The sequence below is a fragment of the Thermobia domestica genome, chromosome 9 (assembly GCF_964235325.1).
Source record: "Thermobia domestica chromosome 9, izTheDome1.hap1.1, whole genome shotgun sequence".
NCBI lineage: Eukaryota > Metazoa > Arthropoda > Insecta > Zygentoma > Lepismatidae > Thermobia > Thermobia domestica.
In genome coordinates, this window is record NC_137462.1 from 70,961,771 (window position 1) to 70,988,683 (window position 26,913).

At 34.8% G+C, this 26,913-nt stretch overlaps 1 protein-coding gene across 1 annotated transcript in view; it reads right to left on the reverse strand.

Annotated features, from left to right (window-relative positions):
• LOC145694730 (RING-type E3 ubiquitin-protein ligase PPIL2) overlaps positions 1 to 26,913 on the reverse strand; it is a 70,589-nt gene that overhangs the window by 41,027 nt on the left and 2,649 nt on the right. The window contains exons 2-5 of the mRNA XM_081771299.1: positions 7,908 to 7,993; positions 4,474 to 4,693; positions 4,194 to 4,337; positions 661 to 826 (exon numbers count right to left, since the gene is read on the reverse strand). Coding sequence (XP_081627425.1) covers positions 661 to 826; positions 4,194 to 4,337; positions 4,474 to 4,693; positions 7,908 to 7,939 — 562 coding nt within the window. The 5' untranslated portion in view covers positions 7,940 to 7,993. The remainder of the gene's footprint in view (positions 1 to 660; positions 827 to 4,193; positions 4,338 to 4,473; positions 4,694 to 7,907; positions 7,994 to 26,913) is intronic.

Here is a 26,913-nt window from a genome sequence, read left to right on the forward strand (position 1 = left end):
CTTTGAGATTTTAGATTATATAACTTTGTATTTCTAGAACCCTGTAATTAGTTCTGGCTTTCACAAGTAATTAAATATCGTAGAAATTATATTTTGGTTTTAAATTTTGCAACACCAGTCCTATATATATATAATTATGGCTCAAAGTTATTATGTTCGCGCTGACAGTGATTTCAATAATTATGGCAATCAATAAAATATCAACAAACAGAAATAGATAAGCAAAAATCAATAGAAGTATAATAGAAAAACTAAACACAACATAAAACTGAAATGAAAGAATATAATGCTCAACGCAGGTGGCGTAATTTTCAATCCATCCATCTCTCACGTTGATATCCGATCTTCCATGTTCTCCTTGAATCTCAAGGGAAAAGAAACTGTCCACTCTAACCCATGGTCTGCATTTTTTTAATGAATCGAGATTAGTTAAAGTACATGAGGTAGAAATTGTCTTTGAGCAGAACATCCAAACAAGAAAAATCACTTCCAATAGTGATAGTGCACATAAAACATATAAACGCTCATAGACACGACCTGATTAATACCTAAGGATAATGACCGTCAAAATTATAAGTACCACGTCATTAAAAATCTAACACTTAAGTAAATATTTATACACATTGAATACAAAAATTATTGAAAAGAAAACGAAGTTACCTGGATCTTCAACTTTCAGATTATTTTTCAGGTGATGAAATGTCGATAAATTAAATTTGTTAACGTTTGCAGGATTTTGCAATTCTATTAAATCCTTCCTTGTGAACGGCTCATCTGTAAGGAGATCCTTCCAATTTTTTGATTTAATGTTTAACTGCTCCACAGCCTGGAGGAAAAAAATGGATGCCACTTGATAAATTTACTTTCTAATACCCTTTGAATAAATTTTCAATTAAAATTTAAGATGATTACCCTCAAAAGAAAGTTACTTATTCATCAAATTACATAAGTTATATGTAACTATATCATTATCTAATATGATAGAAAATACTTCGCTCTAGATTTGGATTTGATTGAAATATACGAAAGTTGTTATCTTCTAAATTGCATAAATGAGTTAATTTAATTGCATACATAAATGGATTTCGAAACTATTTTTTTCAACTGATGAATCAAGTACTAAAATGTTTATGTCTAATGCACTGATTGATAGTTTATGTCTAAGCATTGGTCTCAAAAACCTGCGGGTGTAAAGTCCAATCTCCATTTATTTAAATTACTACGAAACAAACAAATCAACTAAAGATTAATTAATTAAAAAAAAATAAAATAAAAAAAAAATAATAATAATAAAAAAAAACTCTTCTCCCACAACGAACGGAACCAGGTCAAGCGTTTCCTACGTTTGGCAGTGACAGGAAATAGCACAAATTGCTTTGGAAGCTATAAGTCGTCTTGGATATATGTTTGATTATTAGAACGATCTGGCATTAAAACGGAGCTGAGATCTGGTACTGTGAATACTCTATAGGTAAAGCAGAAGAACTGATAGACGTCACGAAAGAAGAAACACATTTGGTCTTTTTGAATCAAAACAGACATAGCAAAAATAATCCAACAGGAGAAGGTAAGTAATATTAGAGTAGAAACAATCATAACAGAGTAAATGGAACAGAAATAAAAGATCCTGTGAAAATCATACAAATACAGTGTGTTCAATTTAAAAGCAGTATGGACTAATTCCTCTCTCCTCGTCCCTTCTCCTTCCTCCCTTCCGATGCAATAAACTTTTACTGTAACAATGGGTATAACGGAACAACAGAAACAAGAATATACCTTACGTACCGCTTTTAAACTGAACATACTGCTCCACAAGTAAGTTGCAGTCAAGAAATATAAAGACCTTCTCGAAAAAGAGTTCCAGAGAGAAATATACAAACCTTAGGAATCTAGAATACGTTAATGATAGACGAGATATGGAGAAATATTGGGACACATCGGTTTTCGACTATGAAGCGAAGAAATTAATATAAAAAGTGATTAAATGAAACCCGTTCGGCACCTCTGGTAGAAAGTCTATCACGTAGGATTGTATTGTTGTAGTGGTATACAGTGGCATTAGTGTACTAATCATCGTAAAACGTTTTCTATCTTTGCACGAATAAGGTTTAAACCATGGCATTTACCATCCCAAACTTCATTCCTGCAAAGACAGGAAACGTTTCACAATAATTACTACATTAATGACACAAGTATACATACCATTACAATAATATAATGCTATATCATCAACTATTCACACCAGGGGTACTGAACGGCTTCAGTTGATCACCCCTTATAAATTATCAGATTACAAATAGACCAGGAGCCGGGAACGGGTAATTTGAGAAAAGAGAAAGCCACATAATAATAAGGTATAACTAGAATAAAGATAAAACCAATGGCAACATACTTTTTAAAAAGTTTAACGTCCCACGAATATGCTCCGACGTTCAAGAAGACGATGATGATAATAATGAACGAAATAGTGGAATGAAGAACGTGGAAGAAAACAGGTAAACCCAACAAAACTCACGCATACTGTGTTTGTCCACCACAAAACCCACTTGGTGGAGTTTGGATCGACCTAGGGATCCCATGCACCAGACGTGAGCACTCTGCCATTCAGCCAGCGCAGCTTTCAACATATATTTCATACGCATACTAACCTATGCTACGGAAAAACGGTTGAAGTAGAGTCGAAGCAAAGGAGATGAAGTCTTTTACGACGTATTCCCGAACAAACAAGAAAAGATCGTATAAGGAATGAAATTATCAAAAGATATATACTCAACAAGGAACGTCCAAGAAAGAACAGAAGAATTTATGCTACGTTGGTAAGGACATGTAGAAAGAATAAAAGAACATGCCAATAGCCAATAAGAAGTTACTACACTTTGAATGATAACAAAATGGTCACAAGGAAGACAAAGAATAGACTGCAGGATGAAAGACAAAATGATGGAAGATCCAGGATGAAGAATGGTGAAATAACGAAGTCATTGAAGAGGTATATACACATCCAACGGGATTTAAAAATACATACATCTAAAAAGTGTAATAAAAAACTAAATTTTACGTCGTATGATTATTCTGTTTAGGTGATTAAAAGAAGTGCAAGATTCTAAAAGAATTGATGGAATGCGAATGTAGAACGAAACGGGAGAACCCCGAGGAAATACATGGCCATGTTATTATCCATTACAAACTTACATGACCAGAGATCGAGCCAGAAACCTCTCATACCAGAGGTGACCCAGTAGCTTAGCATAATCAAGAACTTATGAGATGATAACGATTAAATTAGTAATCGTATACGTTACATTGGCATAATTCTGTTTCTCTCTTCTAAAATTATGTTGCTAGCACGACATAATAAATAGTATCTGAATTACAAGCAAACTAAAGACTTATCGGATAGGACTCAAGGTGGCTCAGTGGTAGAGCGCTCACTTCTGGTATGAGGGTACATGATTCCATCTCCAGCCATGAGTTTGTGATGGCCAACATCGTGTCCATGGATTTCCTTTGAGCTCTGTTGTTTCCTCCCACATTCTCATTACCAATTCTTTCATAATCAACCGTCTCCTTTAACCCTGGGACGTATTACTATAAATTTAACTTCATTATTACTTACTGGATAAATACTAATGTGTTGTGTGAACTGTAACAATATGTCGAAATACCAAGCTGTGTTCTTCTACAAGCCAAAAGAAAAGGAGGTGTCTCGTAATTCCTCCAATTTATTGTTTGAGTTTATATAACACATGAATACTTTCTCTGTTGAATCTTTAGGTTGTTTTTAATTATGTGGTCACTGTTCATAATTTCAAATTATACTATTGTAGAGATTGTTGGAGGAATCTACGAATAACTTAAAACAAGAAAGAACAGTGCTGTAAAGAGTACGTAAAAGGGCAAAATTGTGTTCAGTTTTTTTTTTTTTAATTAATTAATTAATTAATAATGATTAAGATAGATGACTACATGTTTCTAATGTTAAGGCTTTCATATAGCTGGTAAGCACTTACATAGTAATGTATAACAAAACTGAAATTTCCTTTACTTCTTTATGCATAATATTGTATTTCAATATCACCAACTTCTTATACTATCCTCGAGTCCAACCAAAATAGTCAATTTTATCATACTTTACTCGATTACTAGATGTTTCTAATATTCAGTAAATTTACAAAGGATTCGGAATCACCCACCTCATACGAAAAAACGTTTCCAGTGGTTTTAACTGCTACAATATGAGAGTTATTTGTAAATGTCTTGTACAATACTGGACAATGAAAGCTTCCTTCATTATTCTTGAAAAAATTCAATTTAGTCAATGACTTTGGGTCCAAGGGCTGAAAAAAAAGGTAAAGCTTACACTTTAATAAATTCAACATCACACATTAACAAATAAACGCGTAAGAGATATCAAAACATTTCATACATACTCTAATTCAAATAAAACAACATAGTGGAAAACAAACTACGAACCTTTCCTGTAACAGGATTTATCTTGAATTTCTTCAAGAAGGCAACAATTGGTTCCAGCTCAAATATGTTTCCATCTTCATCACAATAGGGATGTTCAAAAGGTTGAAGTGACAGGGCACAACAATAAAAAGGCAATCTTCGGAACGGGGCATTTTCTCCCGTTGGTGGACCTGCCTTTTTACCTCCGTACAGAGTGGTCCACTCTGTACATGTGAGGTACCTGCAAATCACAAAGAAAATATTGAATGAGTATAAAATAAACATTATATATATATATATATATATATATATATATATATATATATATATATATATAGCCTTTTTTTTTTTTTTTTTTTTAATGAACACTACATTTTACTTGGCTTCTTTTGGTGACTGGATATGAATGCAGCTAGATAAAAAAGAATTTTACAAATCTATAGGTTATAGCTTTTTAACTGAATTACTGTTAATTCAAATTTTTAGAGTAGAAACTGGAAACATATCTTAGTTTTATTGTGTTCAAACCAGAGAAAGACAAATATCTTAACTGCTCCAATCTTCTCTACGGCCATTCTCAAATTTCTGAAAAAGGATAGTCTCGAAGTTTATCTACTCACCTCTTTGTCATATTTTATCACACATATTCGACGAATGTGTATGCTTACCACATATCGTACACTCGGATATTTAATTTTCTGTTTGCTTGATCGAGTTCACTTAGCATAGACATACGTATATCTGAACTTTCAAAATATTATCTGTCCCAATATAATAACCACTATATTAATTCTAGTTTTCTTTATAAGGATACCGGGAACCTGAAGTGTCTCCTTTTTTACACTCAACATTTAGAATAAATTAAAACAACTGGTCACAATTATTGTAACTATAACACTATCCTCAGTAACGGCTCCAGAGTTCTACACGAGGGAAGTCACATCGACATTTGCAGAGAAACCAGCTTTGTACCTCTTGTCTGCAAAAATCAATCCTCGCCTTCGGAGCCTCTAGTGATTTTTCGCTTTGAAGGCATTCTTTAAATTCTGATGTGAGGTACAAATATTGCGGGGGGAAAATAACATATTTAACATTGCATAACCATATATACAGTACTGGTATATGTCCTATATACAGAATTGCTTAACCTAGTTTTACATACTTTACTCAGCAGAAAGAATTCTAGCTATTCAAGAAGTGAGAAATAACTGATGTTGCTAACACTGCTCAAACTATTTCTTCAACATGAATTTTAAAACTGCTTCTGTAAAAATAATTTGGTTACATATCCATTAACAGTGCAATTCGAAACGAAATAAAAAATAAATAAATAAATAAATAAATAAATAAAAACTAAGTAACTAGAGACTTGTTACTAGAGTAATTAACAAGAGCCTTTCTATTTCAAGCGTGCCCTCGGGAAATATGTAAAACATGCTTCGGTCCCACTCCTGCCGTCTTCTTATGGAGGAAACCTTCCCTTTGCTTTGGAGAAAGAAGTAAATGACCTCGGCTGCGTTGCCAATTTGTCATTCAGTCCTTCGGTCTTGACGAGTGAAGATCATAGGCTACTTAGAATGGCTAAGAAGACAGAGCACAGTGAAGCCGGGAAATAATTCGGAATGGCAACCCTGTCTGCATCCAAATATTGAAAGATCTAGCCACAGCAACTTGTCCCTCCTCTTTTGAAGGAAGTACGGGAAAATACACATCGACAGCAGCGTCAAGAGGGGCACACTTGAAATAGGACGGCTCTAGCCTCATTTCTTGTATATTTATATTTATTAACTTGTACACTAGGGATACGATAATATTTTCATGATGCATTGAAATTCAAGTATTTATTCAATTTCGGTCGTTTGTAAAACAAAATGAGAATTCATTCGACTATTCATTTTCAACACAAAGACGTTGACCTACAGTTTAACGATAAACCTGAATCATACACGCTTCTACGGTAAATCACACCCTGGTATCCCAAGCGGAAAACGTGTTTGTAACCGTATATCTACGGAAAAGCTCCGAAATATGCGTGAAATTTCTCTAGTCTGGCGAGGACCGAAGTTACTGAACTTCCGTGAGAGTTCTTCGCCTTAAACCTACCCTACATGACTTCAGAATTGACTTTTCTCTACTTAACAGTATTTTATAATTATTTGAATTACCAGAATGGCACTTTCATATTTTTCTGTGGCTTCACATGCTTGCTTTCACAACAGCATTTCAGAGGAAAATCAATTTAAAATGTAGTTAAGAATATTCATTCATTCTCAAAATGCTTGCAAAGAAAGAAAGAAAACAAAGGACTTACATCCCCTCTTATTAAATTCCGAAATCCTAAAGTACATTAAGTAAGTATATGTTTTTTATAATATTTTATATATGAACGTCGTAAAGAAAACAACCACTCTTCCATAACCTACTGTTAATCTATGTTGCCCTTGAAACGATATGGGCCATTCTTTCTCCCCCGATTACCACGTCTTTCCTCCTCCGCTCACCTTCATTATGTGGAGCGCGCCGAACCTCCGCAGATTCATCCTCCCGCCCACCTCCTTTTCTCTTCTCTCTTTGTCCGCCGGCCGCAAGGAAGTACACTTTTTCCGTCACATTTGAAGTGTGATTACTTTGTACGTAAGGGCAAGTGTTTTAAAACGCTGTTCTCTGAAGCACAGGCTGATACGAGAAACAGCCAAATAAACATAAACAGACGGTAACATCAAACATCCTGACGGGCCATATCTCTCATAGACATCAATCATGGTTGCAAACTCCGTATTAAAATAATTAGAATTTTTGTTCGGTCGCTCCTAATTTTTATACAGGAATAAATGTCCATATTTTTTCCTTAATGTTCTTCGTATTGATTGGGAAGGCATGTAACTTTCTGCCTACATTACAGAGCTGCTCTTATCACGATTCTAAAACTTGTAATATTTCTATACAAGAAGATGCTAACGGACGATATATTTAAGAGAAAACAGCAATTATACTTAACTCCGTTGAATATAGGAGGAAATTATTAATTTAGTGATTGATTTTAGGACCACAAATCGCTTTAAAATTTAAAGAAACCTCTTAGAAAGACAGCGGCCTCACCCAATGAAGCTTTCAATTAAAGTCTAAGTATCTCAAAGAATTGCTCCTTCTTCCTGCAACACGGTTGAGTACTAATTCTACTTAACTATTAAAATGTGCTCTACGCCCAAAAAACACTGTATTAAGGAACCACTTGTCTTAATCACTTAGACGGCAATATGATTAAGAGATACATTTCTCTACCCATTTGAACTGCAAGTACTATTTAACTATCTTACTCCTAAATCTAAATATCTCAAAGTGGAATAAGTCTTATATTTAATGAAGACTTTGTTAAAAAAAAATAACAGTTATCAGGATATTCAAATTAATTTACGATTAATGTAGTGTTTTAGTATTAATTCTTCGTCACTTACATTTTGTCCTTTTGATGCTGTCGTTTCCCCATTGTTGCAGTTTCACAATTTTCCTTATCGTCAAATTACGTGTTCTCTACTTAATTCTGAAATACAAAAATAAGTGATACAACTATGACTATCAAAGCAAATATACAATACTATCAATAGTAATATAAGTTGCCTGTAATTCGTAAACCTATTCTTTAACATATTATTTAATATTTTTACTGTTTCGATAATCTTTGACACACACCTGGGCAACTCTCACGTGACTCATTTAATTTCTCAGAATTTCATCTTACACTATTCCATCTTTACGGTGAACAATTGTGAGGTCAGAAACTTGATGAAATGATCATGTAAATTTCTTGCATTTCAATTTTCTTTTGACAGTCTTTCTACTAACGTGGAAGGTTATTATTATTATTCTTATTCTTCTTATTATCATCATCATCTAAGAAAGAGTTATACAACTTTTTCTAGTCTGTAGAAATTTTGTTCAATTCTAACAGACACTTCGTGAAGGTGCAGTTATAATTTTGAATTTACGTTAAACGTTACTTGTACATTAAATTTTTATTATTGCACCCTTCATAAATTGAATTACTTACCTAATAGTGTGATTTTCAATTTCTGTTCTACTAGATGATTACTCCCATTTATTAGGATGCGTTCCATACGCCCGATAAGAAATTATTTTACACCTTCTTTAACAAGCCATGCAATTACTAACGACATAGATATTTACATTATATAATAAATAACTAATTAACTTACTATTAAGCAGCACATTGACACTGTGATTTTTTTTTTAAAATGGAGTTTTGCCTCTTTGTTTCTTGTTTATTTTAATTCTTTGTTTGCTGGATTGAGATTATTTTTAAATTTTTTATTGTTTGTACTGTCAGGTCTTCTCGTGGTTTGTTGAAGTTTCGGGTAGTAACTAAATGATGACAATTTTGATTTTTGTTCCTATATCTTTTCAGGATTCTGACGGGTGTGTTTAGCTTACAAAATGAATAACAGATATAATTTTGGCTTTTGTTTTAAACTTTAGTAATTTTATGTGACACATTGAGTTCATAATGATTTTTATTTGAATATTAAAATGTTGATGATGAAATTCAATTACATATTCAAACTCCCAGTTTTCAGACTCGAATTTGAGTTCCTTGTTCGGATTAACAATAACTCATATGTATTTCTTCTAGTATAAAACATTGGTCATGTAAATCTACATAGGAACGTAAAAGTTCCGTAAAACATTTATATTGAGAAGACGACAAGTCGCCGTTGAAAATTTTTCGGACAAGATTCAAAAATAAATAAATAAAAATAAAATAAAGTGCTTAGGTGAGTTCAATACCCTCCTTGCTGGTTTAGTAGCTTGCGCGCATACTTTTATGGCACATGGCATAGAGTTGCATTTTCTGGTGGAAGAGCACTGAACGTACTACGCTGTTTCGGATACCACCTTAAACTGTAGATCCACGTCTTATATAGCCTCGCTGCTTTAAAACACTAATCTTGAATTTTAAAAAATCTTAGTTCCTTAGAGGAGATAACGTCTTAAGGTTTTTGACGTGTTTGTATTATTCCCTTACAGTCACTATCGAAGAAGAGAAATGGAACGCAAGAAGGAGAAGATTAGGATTTGGATTTAAAAAATGAAATGAAATTTTTGAGTTTTACGTCCCACGGTTATGCCGGTTAGGCTAAAGGAGACGGTGATGATGAGTAATGAATGAAATGTTTGAATAAAGAAATTGGGAGGAAACGGGAGAACCCCGAGAAAACCCACGCACACGGTGTTTGTCCACCACAAAGTTCACTTGGCGGGGGCTGGGATCGAACCCGCGACCCCAAGCACCAGAGGTGAACGCTCTGCCACTGAGCCACCGCGGCCCAGGATTTAGATTTAGATTTCTAGGCTTTCGGCATCTATGGCCACATTAACCCATCACGTATGTAGGACAACATCCCTCGGCGATCACACTATCCGAGGAAAGGGAAGGAAGAAACGACTGGGGAAGGAAGGAAGCAACCTGGGACCTGTATGTTAGGCATCATCCCGGCATCTGCCTGGTATGAACGAGGAAAACCTAGGAAAACCTCAGTCAGGATGACTGGCCTGAAAGAACTTCTACATTTTTTTGACCGAGTGTCCCAACCGGGAACTGAATCCAGAACCTGCAAGGAGGGGAAGAGATGAAGAATATTATCTATAACAACATGTGAAGAAAGACGCTAGTTAATATCTGTACCTGCAAATATATTTTTTTTTTCGTAATCGAAAAGCGAAACAACAGCTGAACCGTTTGATATATATATATATATATATATATATATATATATATATATATATTTTTAAATCACGTTACTTTTGTTATAATGCATATTCTAAGGTTAGAGATGCAAGGGCTCGGAAAGAAACCGGCTTTTTTTTTTTTAAAAAAAATCTTTTTTTCTGCTTCGACTTTTTGCTTGGGAAATTTTGGGCTTTTTTTTTTTTTTTTTTTTTCAAAATATTGCTTTAAATTGAAAAAGCAGACTTTGTTTCGCTTCTCTACAACACAAAAACTCATTTAATTAGTGTTTGATGCAGATAATAATATAAAACCTCTAATTTTGTCGCTATAGCTATCGAATCAGGTGGTTCATGGGGTCCCGAAGGTCTTAACTTTATAAAAGAAATCGGTCACCGCATTTATTTATCGTCAGAAGACACTAGAGCAACCTCTTTTCTACTACAACGCATCAGTATGGCAGTACCAAGAGGGAACGTTGCATCAGTTTTGGGAACGCTACCCTCTGGTAAGGAACTGGAGGAGATCTTTTTTCTGTAATCTCGGCGAAAGTTTGAAAATGCTGTTGCAAAGCTTATCACAATCTATATATATAAAAGAGAATGTACAAATCCTTTGTTAGCTCATCACGCTAATACGGCTGAACCAATTTCTTTCATTTTTGGGGGGTTATTAAGATTTGGACCCTAGATGGTTTTTATCATATCACTTTAATTTTCAATTACCAGTGTCTTGAGATAATTGACCATTCAAGTGTCCATAACGTAGAAATCCTTTGTTAGCTCATCATAGCTAAATCTAACCGTATTTATATGCAACCCACATGACCGTGTCACTCGGCGGGTTAACATAAATGACAGGCGATATAATGTTAACATTTACTGCAATCTTCTATGGTTTTTATCATATCACTTGAAAGCGAAAAAGTAAAAATTATCTAAGTAACAAAGTTTATTGCGTTCCGGGGTGACCCCAGCGAAGCGGGGTGAACGCTGCTAGTAATGTATATTAGTAAACAATTATATTTTAATATTCTGTAAAATATAAATTTTAAACCTCTAAAATAAACTATGAATTTCGAAATGATTTCTTTTTTAATTCTAAACATATTTACATTATGAATTCCGAAGGATTAACCAATATATTTAATAATTTTTTAACCTCTTATATACAAAACTAAGTACTTTTTAAAAATATACACACAAATAACTAGCAAAATTATATGTAGTATTTTTACTTTAAAATATCACACACCCTCTTTTTGAAACATAATAAAGTAAAACATGAGAGAAATACATTTATATAATACTCTTAAAGGCTCCACATCAAGAGCTCCGTTTCGGGTGGTTCTGTACAATCTTGAAATCTTTCAATTAAGTTTTAACTTTCATATACATTGTATGAATATTTCGAACAAATTTTTCATTCACTGATCACATACGTAATAATCTGTTACTACCTATCAGGTGCTTCGGACCTGCAAAATCGGTAATGTTCCGAATTCTGTAATGCACTGACTGTTCCTTAAGCTTGTTCAGAATCGGGAAAGTACCGAATTTTCTGTTCATGTATCATATGCGTAATAGACTGTTCATCTGAGCGTGTGGTTTCCTAGGCTCTAGAATATATAACCACCATCACGGTGTACCCAGTCCTGAAGGTTTCTGAATTTTAACAAGAGGAATTCAACATATAGCTACGTTTATATATATATATATTTAGAGATGCAAAAAAGCCGGCTTTTTTGGGAAAAAAACGAGAATTTTGGAAATTTTGGCTTTTTTCATTTTCATGATTTTTCTATCTAAATAGCTTTCTTATAGTATATTCTATAGTTAGATAAGAATTCCATGACCTAAATGCCATATTTAGCTCTGTAATTCACCATCAAAATGGATGGAGCACATGTTTTACGAATTAAAGCTAACATGAAGAATGTAGTATTTGAGGGCAATTTTACAGGCTATTTAACTTTATTTTAACTTCTGAGTTATCGACATTTTTTTAGTTCTCTAGATCATTTTAGTTTGTCATCCGTGTTTCATTTCTAAGAGTTTAGTACTCTAGCTTCTAGCACAAAAGTTAAACTTACGTTTTTCTATATATCCGTCAAAGCATACGTTTTTCAATATGTCCGTCAAACCGTACTTCCACATTTCTGTTATACTGTAGTTGTGCAATGATTTAGCAATAATTTCTCGGATAGAACCTTGAATACCAATTTATACAAATAATCAGTAGCGGATTTAGAAAAGTACTTTGGGAGGGCTTTCTCTGATTGTTTCGTTTTCTAAAAAGTTCTAATTTTATTTGGGAGGTGCTTGAAGTTTATGAGTACAGGCATAATTAATATTTCGTTTCGTTTATATGTTTAGCAATTCTTCCGGATACAATCTTGAAGATCATTTTATACTGAGAATCAGTGGCGAATTTAGAAAAGTATTTTGGGAGGGGTTTTTCTTACTAATGTTTAGTTTTTCTAAACATTCGTAATTTTTATTTGACGGGAGCTTAAAGTTTATGAGTAAAGGCATAACTAATAGATATTTCGTTCGTTTCAGACATTCCGCAACTTTGGGGAACAGGCTTCAGTCCGAAAGACCGACTTCCTAACCTTTGCAAAACCGTCACTGCTGGTAATCTTATATATAAAAGAGAACGCACAAATCCTTTGTTCCCTCATCACGCTAATACGGCTGAACCAATTTCTTTCATTTTTGGGGGGTTATTAGGATTTGGACCCTAGATGGTTTTTATCATATCACTTTAATTTTTAATTACCAGTGTCTTGAGATAATTGACCATTCAAGTGTCCATAACGTACAAATCCTTTGTTAGTTCATCATAGGTAAAAATAAACGTATTTATATGCCACCCGCATGACCGTGTCACTCGGCGGGTTAACATAAATGACAGGCGACATAATGTTAACATTTACTGCAATCTTCTATGGTTTTTATCATATCACTTGAAAGCGAAAAAGTAAAAATTATCTAAGTAACAAAGTTTATTGCGTTCCGGGGTGACCGCAGCGAAGCGGGGTGAACGCTGCTAGTTAGTAATAATAACAATTTAAAAACAATAAGAAAGGAAATCGGCCAACTCCTACACTCCTAGTCGGCCAGTACACGTACTATTTCTACATTCACAGGTGGAATGAAGAAAAGCTTTGTCAGAATGGTCGAATGCTGGGTTGAATCCCGGACTTCCCGACAGAAGCGCAAAAGCTAACCACTCAGTCATGTTTGTTGTGCAGTTGTATTTAGTTTAAATATATTTCGTAGTCCTTTTTTTTTTTTTTTTTTTGGTAGAGGGGGTCCGTAATGATATGTTGAATCCCTCTTGTTAAAAATTCCGAAAATTTGAGGATTGGGTAAACCGTGATGGTGGTTGTATAAAACTTAACTAGAATTTCAAGAATTTCAAGAATATATAGAACCAAAAGCTCTAGATGTCCAGCCTGTAAGTGTATCATATAAATCTACGTATTTCTTTTATTTTAATTTTATTTTGTTTTAAAAAGAGGGTATGGAATATTTTGGAGTAAAAATACTACATACAATTTTGGTAGTTATTTGTATATTTTTATTTTAAAAAAAGAAGTTTTTACTTTTAGGGTTGGCTCGTTTACACCAGCTGTTTTTTTTTTTTTTTTTAATAACTGGTTTAAACCAAAAAAATAAAAAGAACAAAAATGCAAACTTCGTGGTGACGTTTCCACATGTCAAACCATCTGCATTAGTCTTATTTCTTTTTCACCTTTTAATCAAGGTGTCCCATGTTCAATTCTCGGTCGAACCACAACCCTTCTTTCATGTGTAAACCAAGTAGCGGTTCGGATGTCACTTTAAGCGAAAGTCTTCTCCTTGATAACTTCGGTATTACGTAAGGATGTTACGCCTAAACGTACGAAACGAAACCAAATTATATATTTCTGCATGCCTGTCGTTTTATAAAGAAGCCAAGGTTGCTTAAATATACTGATAGAAATTGGGAAAATTTATCGATTGCCTACGTAGCTTCCAACATTAGCTTGGATTGGACTTTCAATGGTATCTACATACTAAATTTGTAATTTAATACCTCAGTTTTAGCGTACTGATTATCATACGTTGACCTGTAAATTTTACATGGAAAGCAATAACAGGATTTTTCCCGTTATTGTTTTACATTTAAAATAATGACGGGATTTTCCCGATAGTTAGGGCGGCAGTTTCTCAATTTCAGAAATTTACTGACCGGACTTCTTTAAGCTTATGGGACCTCTTCCAGCATAATCCCATTGTTGCATAATAACACCAAGGCGAAACAAACTTATTTCTATCAATATGTAATATAAATAAATAAAGCAAAATATCTAAATAAAAAAACCTGGTTTAAACCCAAAAAAACCTGGTTTAAACTCCGCCCAAAAAAACGGGTTTTTGGCATTTTCAGAAACAACCATGGTTCTTGCCAACTCTGCTTGCTATTGTATATAGGAGGTTAAAAATTTTTTTATTATATACATTGGATAATCCTTTGGAATTCATAATGTAAAAATGTTGAAGTAAAATTGTTTGAAATATCTTTTCGAAATTCATGGTTTATTTTCGAAGTTTTATATTATTATCGGCATCAACCACTAATTAAATGACTTTTTGTGTTATAGAGAAGCGAAACAAAGTCTGCTTTATCAATTTAAAGCAGAATTTTGAAAAAAGCCCAAAATTTCCCAAGCAAAAAAGCGAAGCAGAAAAAACAGAGTTTTTTTTCCAAAAAAGCCGGTTTTTTTCCGAGCCCTTGCATCTCTCTCTCTCTCTCTCTCTCTCTCTCTATATATATATATATATATATATATATATATATATATATATATATATATACCTGTATATACAGCGTGTATCAAAAAAGAATCATCCGGTTTTAAACAATAACATCTATTCTGTCTTTTCAGAGATGTGAGTGAACAACGTACTGTTGGAAAGAGGAACATCTCGAGTTGTATATGGTTTCCGCTAGGTAGAAGCAGTGTGCTTGAGTGAACGCCCACTACGGTTCTGGTTAAAATGGCATCTGGACAACAGAACGCGTTTTGTGTACTACGTTTTGCGGAGTGCAAGTCAGTGATAACTGTTCAGCGTGACTTTCGTACTAAGTATGGTGTGGATCCTCCTACTGCACAGAGCATTAGACGATGGCATGAACAATTCCGAACAACAGGTTGTTTGTGTAAGAAAAAATCATCGGGACGTCCTCGAGTGCCCGACGCAGACGTGGAGCGCGTCCGTCAATATTTTACACGCAGTCCGCAGAAATCCGTTCGTCGTGCAGCTCGACAACTCAACATGCCCTCGATGTCCGTCTGGCGTGTGTAGCGTCGTCGTTTACACATGAAACCATACAGAATTCAGCTACTGGAAGCTCTTTGTGAAGGTGACAAAGAACGACGTATGGAGTTTTGTAATTTCATTCTTGGCAAAATTGCAGAGGACGACAGTTTTGTTCAACGCTTAGTGTTTAGTAACGAGGCAACACGCCATTTGAATGGAAATGTGAACCGCCATAATGTGCGAATATAGGGAACGGAACACCCACATGAAGTTGTACAACATGAGAGGGACTCGCCAAAAGTTAATGTGTTTTGTGCAGTTTCCCGAAAAAAGATGTACGGTCCATTCTTCTTTGCCGAGAACACTGTGACGGGGATAACCTACCTTGATATGCTTGAGTACTATCTTTTCCCACAGTTGGAGACTGATTCGAATGATTTCATCTACCAACAGGATGGGGCACCGCCACACGCATGAGAAAGTGCGGGGATTTTTAAATCAAACGATTCCAAACGATGGATCGGTCGCACTGGACCAAATGATGCAGCGTTACATTACTGGCCTCCAAGGTCACCTGACCTTACTGTATGTGATTATTTCTTGTGGGGGTTTATAAAATACTCCGTTTATGTGCCTCCGTTACCAAGCACATTGAATGAACTGCGACATCGCATAACGGCAGCTGTGGAAGCTGTAACTGAAGACATGCTAGCTGCAGTTTGGGACGAATTTGAATACCGCATGGACATATGCCGTGCATCTCACGGAGGGCACATTGAACACCTATTAACAGGTGCAATAAAAACTTTTTGAGTTTCACTGTCATGCAAAACAAAAACTATTTGTATATGTTTATTAGTTTCAGAAATACAGACTTGCCAAAGTAGATGAATCTTTTTGATACACCCTGTATATATATATATATACACAAGAAAGAAAAACTATGGAGTACATTTAAGAAGAGTGGAAAAGTGGAAAGAATCAATCACTGTTCCAATTCACAAGAAAGGTGACAAAACTGACTGTAATAATTATTGAGGCATTTCTCTTAACATTCTATTAACAAGATTGATCCCATACGCAGATGAAATTACTGGAGATTATCAGTGTGGATCGACCAGATACTTACCATTTGACAAATACTCGAAAAGAAATGGAATATATTAATCAGTACATCAACTATTTATTGATTTTAGAAAGGCTTACGACTCGGCTAGGAGGGAAACATTGTACAACATTTTACAAAATTTGGAATATCGAAAAAGCTAGTTAGATTAATTAAAATGTATTTAAATGACTCTCAGAGTCCGAGTAGAAAAATGCGAGATTCCACGTCGAGAATGGCCTGAAACAAGGAGATGCGTTATCGCCATTATTATTCAGATTTGTTCCGGAGTACGCTATAAGGAAAATCAAAGATAGCAACCACGGCCTAGAGCTGAATGGTATTCACCAGGTTATGGCGTATGCTGATGAAGTAAATCTGATAGAACAATCGAAAGAAATGCTGAGGCCTTATTAAACGCTTGCAGCGACATTGATTTAGAAGTAAACACAGAGAAAACTAAATACTGGAAGTTAGTGGGGATCATAATACGGCAAATTATGAATGCGTTAAACTATCAAATAATACTTTCGACAAAGTAGATATTTTCAAATATCTAGGATCAATATTACCAAATAAAAATCATACCCACGAAGAAATTACGTGTTGACTGAAATCAGAAAATTCGTGTTATTATTCAGTTCAAAATATTTTGTCGTCGCGAATTCTGTCGAGAAATTTAAAGCTTAAAATATACAAAATGACAATCATGCCTGTTGACTTTATGGTTGTGAAAGATGGTCGCTTACGCTGAGGGAAGAACGCAGACTGAAAATATTTGAGAATAAAATCCTGAGACGAATATTTGAACCCAAGAGGAAAGGGAATGGCAGAAACTTCATAATGAAGAACTGAATAATTTATATGATTTACCAAACATCGTTAGGGTCATCAGGTCTAGTGGGCTCAGGTAGGCAGGTCATGTAGCCAAAATGGAAGAAGGTAGGAACGCTTTCAAAGTTTTAACTGGAAATCCGCTTATAAATTAATTGGAAAACGTCCATTAGGAAGACCTAGGCGCAGATGGGAGGACAATATTAAGATGGATCTCGCAGAAATAGGAATACAGAGTAGAAACTGGATCGAATTGGGTAAGGATAAAAGTCAATGGAGAGCTTTTGTGAACGTGGGCTTGAACATTCGGATTCCATATGCCATAGAAGAAAGAATACATTTAAGTTAAGCACAACTGCACAACAGACAAGAGTGAGTGGCTAGCTTTTGCGCTTCTATCGGGAAGTCCGGGATTCAACCCCACATTCCACCATTTTGACAAAAGTTTTTCTTAATTCCATCTGTGAATGTAGAGATAGTGCGTGTACTGAGAGTCCTGGACGATTTCCTTTCTTACCGTTTTTGAATTGTTTTTATTACTAATTACCCGCAGTGACGAATTTGCGGAGGGAGTTAGGGTGGGGATATCTTTCGGACTGAAGTTTGTACTCCAAAATTACGGAATTTTTAAAACAAACTAAATATTAGCTATGCTTTTACTCATAAACTTTAAGTTGTCCTCAAATAAAAATTTAGGAATTTTTAGAAAAACTAAACATTAATAAGAAAAACCTCTCCCCCAATACTTTTCTACATCCGCCACTGATAAAAATGGTCTTGTATCAGGAAAAGTTTTATCGGGAAGGTTGTTATCCGGAAGATTGTTGCTGAATCATTGCACAGCTACAGTATAACAGAAATGTAAAAGTACACTCTGGCAGATATATTGAAAAACGTACGCCCTGATGGATATATTTAAAAACGTAAGTTTAATTATGTGCTAGAAGCTGGAGTACTAAGCTCTAAGAAATGAAGCACGGATGAGAAAAATGAAACGATCTAGAGAAGAAAAAAATGTCGATAACTCAGAAGATACAATAAAGTTAAATAACCTCTAAAATTACCCTCAAATACTACGTATACTTTATATTTACTTTAATTCATAAAACACGTGCTCCATCCATCATGATGGTGAATTCCAGAGCGAAATGTGACATTTAGGTCATGAAATTTTATTTAACTTTAGAGTACTGTAAAACGGGGCTACTTTGACAGGTTTTGGACTAGTTTAGATGGGTACACGGGACACTTTCTGCAACCAATGAATGACACTATTCTCATCATAACAATAGGTATCTAGGCTATCACATCCACTACTAAACCTAAGTCTCTACAAGTAAGTTTTGGCGGGAATAAATTAAGAAATACCGGTCAAAGTAGCCCCGGGGGTGGGGCTACTCTGACATCTTATGTATTTGCTGCATAAGGTCAAAGTTATTCAACGTATGGTGTTATTTTGACATGGGAATTTATGTAAAGTGTATAAAACATGGTTTTGGTCATGTGTAAGGTACGGTATGTTGTATACTTGATAAGCACGAAATCTTTATTTTGTTGTGGTACATCATTATACACCACTATACAAGTTTTTCTAAAGCTTCACTTTTAACATCTTTTACTTGGAACATACACGGTGCTTTACCTTACATTCTTACTTTATTTTTTACTCTACTTTATTTATTTATTTTTTTTTTTTTTTACTTTTAACATAATTACTTATGTACCGGTATGTTAGCTTTACATGTATCAATGGAAAGAAAAACCTTAGTCGTCAACATCACAGTCGTAACAAGCATACTGAGGATTTTTTGATCCACCATTACAAAACCCACACACCCATTTTCTTTGCACAGGACACATTGAATCCACTCTCTTTCACCCTTCCATGACACGTTGATATATATCGTCAGAGTGCGAATTAGATTATTCATTTTGGAGGGGAATAAACAGTGGTGGATCTAGAAGTCCTTATATTATGTATTGGGAGACAGGAAGGATATTGAGAGGGGGTAGAAATACAATGGAAGAAATTCTCATCCCCTCCGGTAATTCGCACCGTGGACACCATATCAGCCTTTATCTACAGGAAGCACGCATTGCTCATCTGTCAAAGTAGCCCCGCTCTATGTCAAAGTAACCCTAAATGTCAAAGTAGCCCCGTTTTACGGTATACTATAAGAAAGCTATTTAAGTAGAAAAATCATCAAAATGAAAAAAGCCAAAATTTACAAAATTCTCGCTTTTTTGCGTCTCTACTTAAGGGACTATATGGGTCAAACTTTATGACAAATTGAGTATTTCACAAGTCCGTCAAGTCAGGGAAACTCGGCACACAAACTGTTCCTTACAAATAAGCGAATATATTACTATATTTTAAGACACATTCAAAGCGAGTTGCAACATGGAGAAACGACTGAGCAGTTTAAAATTAATTTTGAAATATTATTAATACCTCGCTTAGGTTAGGTTTCTATCACGTCACTTTCATTAACTGATTGAACGATAATGATAATAACACATGTCGAATAAATAGAATTAAACTGCTTAAACTGCAAATACGCTTTACTTGTGTACTACATCTTCTGCTTATGATTAGAACATCGCCTTCAGCAACTGATAGCATTATTTTCGTTCTTCTATTAGCACCGTTTAGTTATACGTCACTTCTGTATGTTAATTATCACAGAAATTCATCAATATATGAAATTAAACTTAGCAGACTGGTGCTACTACTATCTTTCACCCAGGAGCGTACCTGGAATTTTTTTAGGGGGAGGGAGCAATGAAGGGCCCGAGAAAATTTTGAGGGAGCTATCTCCAATGAATGAAAAATTTTATTCACATTATATATATATATATATATATATATATATATATATATATATAGGCCTATATATATGTGTGTGTGTGTGTTTTCAAGGTGAATGTTTTCATCTTTGTGGAAGCAGAGAAATACACTTTTACAGGTAAAGGAAATAACTTATAGATTCATGCCTCTACTTAAGAGGATCTTTCTATTCTTGTAGACAGCAGCAAACTTATCAACAACTTTTTCAAGATCTAACGATTTAGCAATTTTCTTCTCAATGTAAAGTAATCCTAAGTTCTTTAACCTATCATCAGTCATTGAATTGCGTATATGTCTTTCATCTTTTTAAACATGAGAATAACCTTTCACATGTAGCACTAGAAACTGGTATAGTCACAGAGATGATACCTAGCTTGTAGATTTCTAGGAATGCGTTTTTGTAGACACACAAAATAAATAAATAAATAAATAAATGAAATTCATCAAGAAATCAACTTTGATTTTCTCTCGTCTTCATACAACTTAATTGTGTTTGGGAGGATTTTGAGTTCACATTTGAATATTTCCAAATCACTTCCATAATGCTGGGCCATAGGCTCCACGATGTTGTAATTTAGAAAGTTTTCACTTTTTGTATGCAGAGTGGTAATTGATCTAATGATTTTGCTACATGATCCAAAGCAGTTTTCCATCTCAGTGACTGCCTTATCAATAGTAGGCAGAAAAATGTCTCTTTTATATTATCTTTAGAAAATTCGTTTTCTGCCTCCAATGAAGGAAGAGATTCATCCAAAATGAATTTGTGATATTTCGATGGCGAATATCCAGTTCGTTTTCACGAGAAACCCCTATTGTCTATCTGTTTCCGGCTCTGGAATTTTAAGACAATTTTCTTTGCATATCTCCAAACATTCTTGATAAATTTGTTCGAATGTTATTCCTCGAGAGTCATATTCTCCAGAACTCATCTTCGACAGCGTTTGAACTAGTGAATCTAGAAGAATCAAACCTTCCGACATATCTGCATCTACTTAAGGTAAAGCGAAGCTCAAAGTTATAGCATGGCAGCAGTCATTTCAAATTTTACCAGCCCGAAAACATTCCCTTTTGTATAGATTACACTAAATTACCAGATGGAATGATGGAAGTAAATAAATATCACAAGTTCCAGATTTGGTTTAATACCACATAATAAAAATAGTTGTTTAGTATATAAACTGTATTAATAATAATAATAAAGTAAAAAGTGATGGACAAGGACAAATATTCTTAAGAGACAAATGTCTCACAGAAACAGTAACTGAGCTCTAACAGGACATTGATTTGCCGTCCCAGTCCACTTTAAATTTTAAGCCTTGCTGTTGAAGCTTAAGTTTCACTTTAAACTAAATTGCCAATAATTATCATGTATTCTTAACATTTCAGAAAAATGTCCCGATTTCACACTCTGAAAATATGGTAGTATAATCAGTGACGAAACCAGACATTTGACGCCTAGGGCAAATTTTGCGATTAGCACCCCTTTTATCTACATCAATAAATACACAGATTAGCAGGGTTGGCAAAAACCATGGTTTTTATTAAAAAAACCAATAAAACCGGTTTTTTTTTTTGTTTAAACCAGGTTTTTTTGGTTTAAATGATTTGCTCTATATATTCATATCATATATGGACAGAAATAAGTTTGTTTCGCCTTGATGTTATTATGCAACAACCGGGTTATGCTGGAAGGGGTCACATAAGCTTAAAGCGGAATAAAAACCGCTTCTCCAGTTACATCCGAGAGAAATTGTCTTCCATTTGAACCCAGAACCAGGACTAATTGGCCACAAATGCGATACGTCTGCCGACTTACTCACGAAGGAATCCTGATTAAAAAAAAAAAAAAAAAAAAATACGTTGTACTGATCTTTACATGCTTCTTAATATAACTGTCAAGAGTCATTTCAGAAAGACAAAAAGATAAACAGTTGCACAAGTGAAACCATTACACAGAATTACATATGAACAATTTCAAAGTACTACGGAGTACAGAAGAACTAATTTAGTTCAAGTTAGTTAACAACGACTTTTATTGGTCCAAATTAAAGAAATACACCGACTTAATCTGCATATCAATAAGAAAAGTGAATAAAGATACGAATTACTTGAGTCCACTTTGGCTCAAACTCATTTATACATAAATAGATACCAAAGATACTTATTTCACTAAATGCCTCTCGTGGGGTCTGTATGACCCCTCCCCCCCACACACACAAAAAGTACGGCATTTTCGATGTATTTTATCAATAGTAAACATTGAAACGAAACAATATTTAGAATTTTTCTTCGATTGCAATTACATAACAATAATAACAACTACAAAAAATCACAAAATAAACATTTATAAACTTGTAAAAAAAGAAGTTGCTTTTGTAGTATAATCTTTTTGAGTAATGAATGGGGAATTTAGGTCTGAATATAATACGAATAATATACGGGAGTGAAACGTGATAACCCACAAATGTGTGTTCATCAAGATTTTACAAACACTTACACTTTTACGAACATTTTTTTTTTTTTTTTTTTGGTTTAAACCAGTTGGTTTTTTTGAAAAAACCAGCTGGTTTAAGCCTTGGTTTAAACCATGGTTTAAACCAGCCAACCCTGCAGATTAGTTTGCTGGCGCACGGGGCAACTGCCCCGGTTGCAGCCTCTTGGTTTGATCTGGCCGTAGTTCAATTAGTTTTGGTTACTTTTACCCTTGAGCTCTAAAACTGAGTAATGAATTTGCCTTTTCTTTCAATGAGAACTCCTCACAGCAAAAGAAGTATATGTGGCCTTTTTCTTTCTTTCGTTTGTTTACCTTCACGTTTTTTTTATTATTATTATTATTTTATTTTATTTTTTAATTTGACGTGAATTCAAATACACAAACACTTCATATCCACACCGAATGACCAAAGCTCAGCGGTAGAACATCAGCTTAAGATTAGGAAGATGGCGTGATCGATCCCTCGTGGGTAAATATTTCGACTGAGGAGTTTGTCAAGATTCTTCCTCGGTGTCACTAGGGAAATTTTTATGGCCCTATTGACTCATTTCCCTAATTTCTATCCCCTGAGTCTCGGATGTTTCAAAGACTTAAAATAAATTCAAATCTACCTTAACGTTTCTATCCTGTAGTCGATACTAAATTAATATTGTTAGTTTTGAGATTAGATTTGAAGGAGAGGTATTAATTAGTATATCCTGTCGAAAATTCATGTCATAATTGATTTACTGTTCTTCATAATTACTACAATGTAATTTTCTCAGAAATGCTTAATTTTCTCAGAAATCTATATTTTGACAAAGAACAAATATAAATCTGTGATAAAAGTGGGTATTCACTGACTGAACTTACTGAATGGAATACCTGGAACTTATATATGGACCAGTCCCACAAACTCCTGATATCTCTCTGATTACTAAACATCAGAAAACGGGATGATGGCCTACAACCTGGTCACGGAAGTAACTACCACTTTTACACAAAATAGCACTACTGCTACAACCAAGTTGTATCATCTCGGTATCTTACCTTATGTTTAGTAATCATGAGATTATAGCACTGCTCTGTGATAAACTTCAGAATTTCTCTAGTAGTAGCAGTTTTGGGATTAAGCTACAGTTAAAATCGTTTAAAAGAAAATATTTCTGAACGATTTATTTATAAAGAATCACTGGTTTTTGTTAGCCTGGTCATTTCCCCAGGCTTTAGTTAATAGTAGAGGTTCACCAAGCGCTGACTCCGTTTACCTTGTATCGCTAATCACTAGTATCGCTTGTTAACATCGCAGTAGAAGGTTTAGTTGTCAACGGCCAAGAGGGTTAGGAAAGAGGAGAACCAGTATCAGTAGCAAAGAGTAGGTGTTGGTAGTATTCAATATCTTAATTTCCTCGAACGATTGGGATACGGATAACAGAGAGAATGACAAAAATAATAAAAACTTTTGCTCTCTTCTTTTACTAACTATTAAACAAGACGGCTCGAATATTAAGATTATTTAATAATAATAATAATACCAAATTATTCAATGGATGTTATGTATTTGTTCTATGTTGCCGTAATCAATGCAAATTAATTACTTAGTTTACGAAGACTTCTTTCGTTCAACACAAGTGTAATATTTTACAGCAGTGTATGCTATTTGTAAGTGAGAATCTCTTATTTCAGTATGACTTTAAACATCGAAGCGAATGAAAATACTAACTGATTGTTCTTTTTTTCTGGTTCTTTGTCAAAAACAAAGAAGATAACCAGGTAAGGGACAGAGGTTAAAAGGAACGTTCAGATGGTGAGGTCAATGTATGCAGCTTACAGACTTCGATGAATTAGATCTTGCTGTACTACAAACAAAAACGAGCCTGGACCTTTTACTCGGAACGCAGACTGTTGCAACATACGGTATTCTGCAGTTGCTAACTCTCTTTCCGAGAGATGTTTCGGTAGTATTTCCACTTGTGGCCACTATCAACTCATCGTTTTTCGATCTATAGCAGTACCAGTATGTGTGTGTGTGTTGGGGGGGGGGGACTAGGGGGGCCAAGAATTTGAGCAAGGGGGCCTGGCTCCCCCAGGTCCTCCCTTGGCTCCACCTCTGCTTTCACCTCTTGCTAACATTTCTATCTTATTGGGGTACGGTGGCTCAGTGGTAGAGCGTTCACCTCTGGTGCGTGGGATCTTTGGTTCGATCCCAGTTTGCGCCAAGTGGTCCTTGTGATGTTCAAACACTGTGTTGGTTGGTCTTCTTGGAGTTCTCCCGTTTCCTTCTACTTTTCCTCATTTTACTATGCATTCATTACTCATTATCACCGTGCCCTTTAGCCTACCCGGCATAATGGTGCGACGTAACACTGAAAGATTTCATTTTAATTTCATTTCTATTTTATTGAATGCTAATTCAAGCCAATGTTCTTGATGTTGTATTTGGTGCTTGCACGTTCGTTTATATTTGTGTATGTACCAGTCAAATTACCTTGTTGGAACAAAATTTGTTATTTGTTGTAGTATGCTGAAATTGACTAACAGTGTGAGTGTCTCATTACTATTAATACTCACACTTGGTAACACACATTTGTGTGTATTATTGTATTTGATAGGATGTTCTAATGTAGCATGTTAACTTGAATTCTCTTACAAATGATTTAAAGATGTTTGTCGAAATTCGCTATGTTTATTGATTCGCGTTATCAATGTTATTGCTAAGCCTCACATAATTAATGCAATTTATCGCGTCTTCTATTCCTTGCACCCCCCCCCCCCCCATCCACTCGGATATGATGGGTCTCCATACGGAGATTTTCGGTGGCGGCCTATAGTTAAATATAAGTTAATAGCGCGGGTCAAAACTTCCGTCCTCCAGATCAATTCGGAGTCACGCGCTTCGAACATGGACTCTGCGAGGACTGACGGAGCGTGACCGACTCACGAGGTGACAAAGCGTGACCAGCTGAAAGAATATTTAGTCCAGGAAATTCTTCATAATGAAATACAAAAATTATTATGAATTACACAATATATCACGATTGAAATGTAGTATTTTTGAGCATATGTGTTTTCTAAACAAATTAACAATTAACTCTCATGTATACCCTTGAACAGAAAACAATATAGAAATATTAACTGAAATACTTGTTCTTTGCATGATAATAATAGGTTCATAAAAAATATTTAAAAGATTTATTTGAACCCCTTTTCTCCTCCTCAGAATTTGTTTTTGTATTGAAATGAAATTGTAACATAGCTGGACCCAAGCGCTATTTTCCAAAATTCATCTCAAACGGTTCAACTGTTATTCCGTGATAGCAAGAAACACAATGTCGATATCATTTTCCATAATGATGGGGAAAAAAAAAGTTACAGAAATTTTACCCTTCTCCCCTTCCTCTTAAGAAGTGAAGTTTTTTTAAACGCTGAGCATGTTTACTTATCTTACCTTTTGTGATACTGTGGAGTGTTGCTAGAATCAATCAGCATTCTTGTCCGTCCCTACTGCATCATACATACCCTATGTTAGTTACTGAAACGGTGCGTTTGAAACACTGACTCCTTATGCTCTATTGTCAGTTTACCTAATATGGTCTCACTACGCGCCTTCATATAGGCCTAGTCCAATACTAAACTTTTTCTCCGTAATTGATCACCGTATAGTGATGATCTTCATTACCTCTTTTGTTTCTGATATTAAGATATCGTGAAATTCTCTCAATTTTTATGTAAATTACGTAATTTGGAGAGCTTAAATCATATGCGGAACTTAAAAAATCCAATCTCTACTAGCCTTTTAATTCGTTGGCAAAAGTACAACTTTAACATTGTATACAGTTGGCCCCTTTCTATAAGACATAGACCAAAAGCTTTCAAACCGGCACTGTCACAGAGCAAGTTTTCACTTTGGTCATCTCATTCATTTTAAATGCGATTCTTCGATTTGTTCTATGTTCATTACTGGTATCATGTCACGTAGGACGTGATATCGTACTATTGGTACTTTTTTTTTTTTTTTTTTTTTTTTTTTAAAGCGGGGAAGTATGTATATGATTTGACGTCATCTTCATTAGTGTTCTCTCCTGTTATTCACGGGTGCATTGCTCGCGTATTCGTTTGAACTGTGTTATGGTCGCACAAGTCTAT